Raw genomic sequence first — 8,214 nt, forward strand, 5'->3', positions numbered from 1 at the left:
CTGTATCGTTGACATAACCCCGCCAGTGTTCTCTCCACCAATACAGCTCACCTATAATAATGGACATCTTATAGCTGTTTGGAATTTAAGCAGTTTTACAGATGCGGAGGATTCTTTTTCTCCTTCAGTTCAATGTGCTGTCGGTAAGTCGCCTTTTGTTTAAGCACTTGCAATCCACAATACCGAGTACTTAAAAATTTCTTTAAAATCTCAAAAAAAATCTTTTTAATATCTTGCAGGCCATACTCCCAGGGGCACACAGATTCAGACTTATTTACCACCACAGGCAGGTGATAGTTGTATTTTGACAGAACCACCGACATGTACAGCTATCCCAATTAATGACATTGAGTGGGAACTCCATGGTAACCACACGTACTACGTCACAATTAAAGCAGAAAACACTGCTGGTATCTCTGCATTTGGTGTTTCGGAACCTTATATTCATAATGTGCAGCTTCCAACAACTGGAATTGTTATGGATATTTTGGTATTTTATTATATGATATCATAATTTTGATTTCTGCAAAAGATTCATATATTATTGGGATTTTTACTTCGATGTGTATTACGTTAATAAGTTATTAAACAAATGATTATAACATCATGGCCTTTAAAGTAAGACTAAAAATAGTGTATAGTAAGTAACAATCTTGATTATTTTTATATTTAAAAGAGAATTATCAAATAGCTTTGTTTTCACTTCTAGAACAACACGGAAAATCGTTTTATCGTGAGTATCTAATTGATATGATTATTGTTTGCATTATTAAACATCATTCATAAAGTACTCTTAAAGCAGCTGAGGACATTACAATTTTTTGTGGATAAAAAGTACAATAATGTGTTTAAATTTTCGATTCAACAAATAGGACGTAGAAGATGTTGATTATACGTCTTCAGAAAATACCCTTTCTGCAAGATGGACAGGATTTTCTCATGCATACCTTGATGTAACGTACAAATTTCAAGTAGGAACATTGGCTGGTGCTGCGGATGTTGTTCCACAAAGAGAAGTCGGGAAGAATAATTCCCATACTGAAAGGGGACTTTCTTTGATATTTTTCAAGGTAGAGTTTATTTTTTGCACTTCAAAGATTTTTCTTCCTTATGTTGTGCCCCACTTGACATTATTATATGTATATTTTACAGACACACTACGTTACCGTAACCGCTGTGACGTCTGCTGGAAGCGTTGAGGTGACCTCAGATGGAATAACAGTTGTTCAAGAAAATGCCATTTTGTCTGGCATATCTGTCATTGATGGAGAACCATGCAATATGTCAGGTATATGAGTATGTAATGTATACATTTACTTCTTAATATAAACATGCTATTTATCTTTTGAAAAATATTCTCGAGTTTGGATGATTGTGTCATTCCTGTATTGTTGTGAAACCTATTTAAAGTTTTTTTTCTGAGAAAAAGATGATATGAAAAAGAAACATTTCTTTGAATATTTCAGAACGACAAACATCTCAAACTGTACTTCAAAACGACTGGGTAGGTTATTAGCTTTGTAGAATGTATTTGATTTTATTCAACATAACGAAGGTTACTGTTATCATAATCATTAAATGATTTATTACATATTTTGATTGTTTGTTAGGATGTAGGCGTAAATTGCACGAACGAAACCGACTTTCAGTCTTCTACTGACACTTTAAATGCCTACTGGACAATCCCAGAAGAAACTTTATTCTTCGTCCCAGATACGTATTATTCCATCGAAAGAAAATCCCCGTACGGTGGTAAGTTGTATGCAAAGTTTGACATAATTAAATCATAAAAAACGTTGACGACAAATAGATTGATGAAAAGAAGGTTACGTAGTTGCTTATGCTGTTAGTTTATCTTATTACTTGGTGTTATAAAAACAGTACAAATTTTATTGAAATCTGTCTAATATACAAAATATATTTTTAGACGATTGGAGTATCTTTCAAGACTACACATACAATCACGGGCACCAGGAAGCACATGTTACTGGGCTCTCGTTAGAACCTGGTAAAATGTATCGCTTTGTATTAAAATTCTGTGCTGGGAAGATATGTTACTTGCCGCACCATAGCAACGGTGTCGTTATACTAGCTAATCCACCCGAACCTGGTGCTATAACAGTTGTTCACGAAAATTCATCTTTAACTGAAAAGGTAAACCCTATCCTTCTAAAGCAGCAAGATTTTTATTTGCCATAAGTAATTTATAGTACTCTGAAATTTTTTGAAAGCAAAATCTACTAGCTTTTTCGGAAAAAATAATTGTACAGAAGAAAAAGGTTTTACTTTATTCAAAGGAGTTAAGCTTTACAGCATCAATATAAAGCAATTATGTGATTTAATAACCCTGAGGTATATTAAAAGCAATGTAGAGTAACATTTTATTCACTTCATATTCAATATCAGTCTCTTACTCTTTCTTATGTATAATATCTTTTTAAATTAAATATTGAAACCATCACTTAATTTTAGATAAAGGTTACCATGGATATGTTTAGAGACCCGGATATACAAACACTAACGGAAAAATACAGCGTTATGAAAAGATACGAATGGGCCATAACAGACCAATCTGATATGGGTAGACTCCACACCATGTGGCAGGAACTAGAAGAGTTCGATGTCATACCGGGGAAATACAAAGTATCTTCTTCTCTACTTCTCTAAAATCTGAAGAATCTCCTATTTAAAGGTGCATGGACACAGTTTTGAAATTGATATTTTCTGTATAATATTACGACTTATGAATTTTAATAGCATTTTTCACAAAAATAAATTAAAAATCTTATTTCATCTGAAAGTTATTGAAACTTTTGGATCGGTTTGATTGAAACATCCTTCCACTCTCACAAATTTTACTTTTATTTATATTAGTTAGGAAAGGTGGCGATCTTGTTGTGTATTAATGAAAAATATTAAAACATTAATCCAGAAAAATAATTATATTCAGAGTAGAAATGTTAAAAAACAAAACTCCTTCACAAGTATCATCATTCCGAGCTAGGTGTTGTGTACAGAGTTTAGCAAATTGATCACACCCCGTGAAACGTACAGTTTTTGTTGACAGTGCAAGAGCCCTGTTATTGTTGATCTTTACGATTCACCGGGTGCGTTCAATCGTTAAAGTCTGCTCACCACAACTGCATGAACTGACAATATATTGTGTGTATGTTTTGCTTTCGAACATTTCTACTCTGAATTTTCTGGATTATAGTTTAAATATTTTTCATTTATCCACAACATCCTCAATCAAACCCGTCTAAAAATTTGAAGTTTTGACAACTTTTAGATGAAATAAGAGTTTTAATTTATTTTTGTGTGAAATGCTATTAAATTATGTAAGTCGTAATATTATACAGAAAATATTAACTTCAAATCTGTGTCCATGCACCTTTAAAAGAGAGTAATATTTTCAGTATTTCCTGTTTTTCTATCTTTGTTTTGTTATTTAAACTTGTGTAAAATATTGAATAGCTAGTTTAAATATAGAAAGGATTTGAAAGAAATTATAAATCTACATATATTTATTTACGTAGATATTACGAACAAATGAACCATCTGCATTTAGTAAAAATAAAATGACAACAACAGTGTTATCCATCAACTAACAAATCCAGAATTTTTAAGACAATTTATTTGTTATCTAGATTTTTAAAACGATTTCTTGTAGATTGAATTTATCATAATATTGTCCGGAAGTTTGGATGTTTCAAAATGTCGTCGATTAACAGTAAGGGAGTTTAACAAAGCGGGGCTATCCTCAGCAATTTCTGGAGATATCAAGGACTGCAGTGATCCCCTACTGATCACACCAAACATTGTCATTGATGCTGTTGGACTACAAGATCCGAACAGAGGTTAGTCTTCTACCACTTTTTATTGTTAATATTCATTTTCAAAATCTGAAAATAATTTGGTGAATTATTTATATTTTTGACTGAAGAAAAAGCTATGTTTACTTTTCAGATGGATATGGAGAACCAATTTTCATGGAAAGAAATGCTACGTGGCCGTATCCTGATATGGACTATACACCTAACAAGAACTACATATCAGCTGTATGGCCTATTCTTCGATACATTGCATACACAGTGGCTGTTATTAAGGCCCGGAATATAAATGTCACAACTTACTATAAATCCCAGACTCTGTCGTTAGCTAATCCATGTAGTCATCCAAATGCTATCAGATGTGCCAACACTGGTAAGATTTAAGCGTTTATTGTAATATTTACACTTTAATAAAGAGGGAAAAACGTTCATTTCCTCTTAAGTCTAAGCATATTTTTGACAACCCTGAAACACAGATTTAACAATATTATGCAGTTGTACTTCATTATCTAGAATATTATGGATACTAGTTTGTGGAAGTAATTTGCCAGAACCTCATATAATCTCCCTAACAAAATTTCCTTTAGTTAACTACAGTTAAATATAGTAAATACTTTGATACTTTGATTTAATATGAATCTTTACTCTAGAATTTTTTTTCAAGATTTAGAGTCCTTAATATTTCTTACATTACAAAGCAATGATGTATTTTTTAAAATTATAATATGTAATTACTAGTAGTTACCATTTATTTAAGAAATAATCAGATTTTCTTTATGTTGTAGAACTTGATTACCACATTTCTACATCTTTTTATAAAATTAGATCGCGAATTCATCAATATAAAGTTTGGAGACGGTGAGCTTGAGCACGGTCAGCGTTACATTATATGTATTCATACGGAACACACTGAAATACACGACGGACAATCTAGTAGAGTTCTACCGGAAATAAATGCATGCAGTGATGGAGTCGTGGTTGATCTCACTCCTCCATCGAAGGGGAGTGTTTGGATTGGAAAACGTGGACAACAATATCAGGTTTAATTAAAATTGCGAAGACAGTAAAAAGTCATTAGTTGTTAATTGTTTCTGAATGGATTTGTGGCTCAAGTTTGGAGGAAAAGAGTGCTTTGTGTAATCGGTTGAGAATTTGACAGGTAGTAGCATGAATTATGTTTGACATTTTGTAAGGTCTTTTAGATTGCATTTTCATTTTTAGATATCAACAACGGACATGTATGTAACCTGGAATTCTTTTAAGGATGTTGAAGAAATTCAGACAATCTCTCACGTCTCTGGAGTGCAGAATTACCAACTTGGAATTGGTGTGCTTGATTATTTTATTAACTAAATAAATAAAGATATAAGGCATTTGTCGTACTTTTATGAAATTTCTGTTTTCCCGTTTGCATAGGAACCTTTATTGGTGGGAATGACATCACTGCATTCACAGATGTTGGAGTAAGCAATCATAAAGCCATACATGGTCTATCCCTCCAAAGTGGTCACAAGTATTATGCCACAATAAAAGGTGAAATAATAATAAAATCTTACAAGATTTATTCAATTTTCTTTTTTACGCTCAATAATTTTTTTATCCCTCAAATTTCAGCAACTGATTTTGTCAATCGAACTACTATTCAAACATCGTCACCAATTATTGTTGATACCAGTCCTCCCTTAAAATCTGACAATCCTATCACTTTAACTGGACGTCATATTACATCTGTCTCGGAAATAGAAGCATGGTAAAGATATGAATAGTCATTTTGAGTAAACTGGTAAAAAGTTTCAAATAAGATACTTCTAAAAAGACCTTCATTGATGATATAAATCAGAAATGGTTTTGGAGCTAAATTATTTTCCTTCAAGCATTTAAAAAATATTTTTCTAAATACCCTCTATTATAAACAATAGATTTGGAGCTAAATAATTTTCATTTATACTTCCTGGAATAAATATTGAATTGTATGAATGACAATAAGTATGATAAAGATAAGATTATTTTATAATATATTTTAATTGTACTGGTCAGTTGGAAGAATATATTCAGTGACCCGGAGAGTGGTGTAGACTTCTACATGTGGTCTGTAGGTTCCGAGCCCGGGTATTCTGACGTCATGGATTACACCCGTGAGAATGCTGAATGTGGAACAAATGATAAAACTCACAAAATTGCTTTCGAGGAAGGGCACGCATATTATATTAATGTCAAGGTACGTCTAGCAACAGAGATTCCATGTGTATATACAATGTAATTGTACTTGTGATTCTACAAGCATTGTTTTTTAGGCCTTCAATAAAGCCCGCTTGGTGACATCAGCGACCTCTTGGGCCTACACAGTAGACCTATCCCCTCCTTCAGAAGGTTACGTGTTTGAACTTTCGCCTTCAGGAGATAGTAAATTGGACATCGATTACCAAACTGATATAAACAAATTGATGATATTCTGGGAGGGATTTTATGACCCACATTCTTCAATCAAAGAATTCTTTGTCACTGTTGGAACTTGTCATCGCTGTGATGACGTCATCAAACGCCAGAGCGTAGGTCTCGTGACAGGTAAGAAAATCTTAAATGAAATAGTGTATTCAGAGTTATTTGCTCCTTGTAATTTTCGCTTTTTACACTTGCTTAGAATTTTGCCCCCCCCCCCCCCCGTTTTGAATTCGCCCAGTCACAGTTCTGTTTAAGAAAAAATATTGCGTTCTTTGAATTCGCCGCCCCGTTTGAAATTCGTCCACTTGTAAGAAGGGCGACATGGGCGAAAATAAAACGGGCGAAAATATCCTATACACAGTATTAAGATAAACAGTCGCCCGCGTGGCGCAGTGGTAAGGGCGTCTGTTGTAGAATGACGGAATAAGAAAATGATCCCTACATCGTTGGTTCGAATCCAACGCGAGACAGGTCCTTCAAATAAAGACCGTATAAACCATGGTTCTGTATCGCAGTAGATGTTGACACGAAATAGATTTCTCACTGCTTAGTGAGTATGAGTGCATAGTATATGAAAAAAAAAATTGCAGCTCAAAACCGACAAGAGATTGCATCCTTATAGGAGTAAAAAGTCCTTGTGAGTGACGTTAAACAACAAACAAACAATCAAAGCGAAGTGATAAAATTCTAAAGTCAATCGGAAAAATACAAATTGTGAGCAACACGGGCGAATAAAACATCAAAATTACCATGGATGAGTAAGTATACCCCTGTCGACAAGCAATTCACGCCTTGTCATCATCGTGCAAACTGAAAATTTGAAGACTTGCACAAAACACCTAGTCAAAATTCGACTTCAGGATATTAAGACATCTTTTATTAAATGGTATTCTGTAATGAATAATAAGTTGATATGAAAGTTTAAACATCCAGCATTGCTTTGTTATGAACATTATTTCAGAAATGACGGTAGATTATGTCCACTTTGGTTCGGGTTTAACCTACTACACGTCGGTAACAGCCTGTAACACTGCAGAGTTTTGTACCTCAGCTTACTCTGATGGCGTCATCATGGACAATAGTCCTCCAAATGTGGGCGTGGTTACAGATGGAACTTCTGCTAATGATATAGAATACCAGTCAATCAGGTGATAAAATTATTTATGAATATTCATTTATTAAGTATTAAAAGAATCATTCATATGTTTGTTCTTATGTAGAAAACTGACACTTTGAAGGTTTAAGGAACATACTCTGTCAGTCAGTATTTTGATAAAACGATTCTGTTCATCAGAGAAGTTAAAAATCAATCGTATACTAGTAATTTCTAACGGACATTTCTGATAAATCATAAATTATTTTTATTCGTCCATAATACCCTTCTTTGTCATTTAGCTAGTTTCTATGAAATATTAAATACACGCACAATAGTTTTCTTTTAATACTAACTAGTAACTTTCTGTGCACTGATTAGACTTAAATTAAATTAATAACGGTAATTAAAATAATTTTATTTTTTCAAAAAGCGTTTAATTTATGTATTTGAAATCGAATGGTCAACATAGAAAGGTTATATTTCACAAATTCTCTTTACCAAATTTGATTTTAAAAAAAGGAATACTTCAATGCATAAACTAAGATAAATATATTTTTCTTTTAATTTTCTCCAATGACAGAAATTGGATTGGTGCTAAGTGGCATAGTTTCACTGACCCACAGTCTGGAATATCCCATTACGTTTGGTGGGCAGGGACCACGCCGGGGGGTAACGATATTCTTCCGGCAAAAGAAGTCCATTTGGTTGAAGAATCAACTGTGTATAATTTCTCACAGGAACTACCATTATCAAAGCGTATTTTTGTAACAGTTAGAGCATATAACAAAGCGGGTACGTATAATATATATTATATGCTATACATTTTTGTGTAAATATTAATTAGTT

The 8,214-nt window shown here is 33.2% G+C and overlaps 1 protein-coding gene across 1 annotated transcript; it reads left to right on the forward strand.

Annotated features, from left to right (window-relative positions):
• Positions 1-6,041: 6,041 nt before the first annotated feature.
• LOC134248703 (uncharacterized) lies at positions 6,042-8,160 on the forward strand (the record flags this gene model as incomplete). Its single annotated transcript, XM_062731107.1, has 3 exons — positions 6,042-6,395; positions 7,234-7,420; positions 7,949-8,160. Coding segments are annotated over exons 1-3 (520 nt in total), but the record flags the coding sequence as incomplete, so codon positions are not given.
• Between the last annotated feature and the right edge of the window lie 54 nt (positions 8,161-8,214).

Source organism: Saccostrea cucullata, unplaced genomic scaffold, assembly GCF_032062105.1.
Source record: "Saccostrea cucullata isolate Sc308-1 unplaced genomic scaffold, CSIRO_AGI_Scuc_v1 ctg20300, whole genome shotgun sequence".
NCBI lineage: Eukaryota > Metazoa > Mollusca > Bivalvia > Ostreida > Ostreidae > Saccostrea > Saccostrea cuccullata.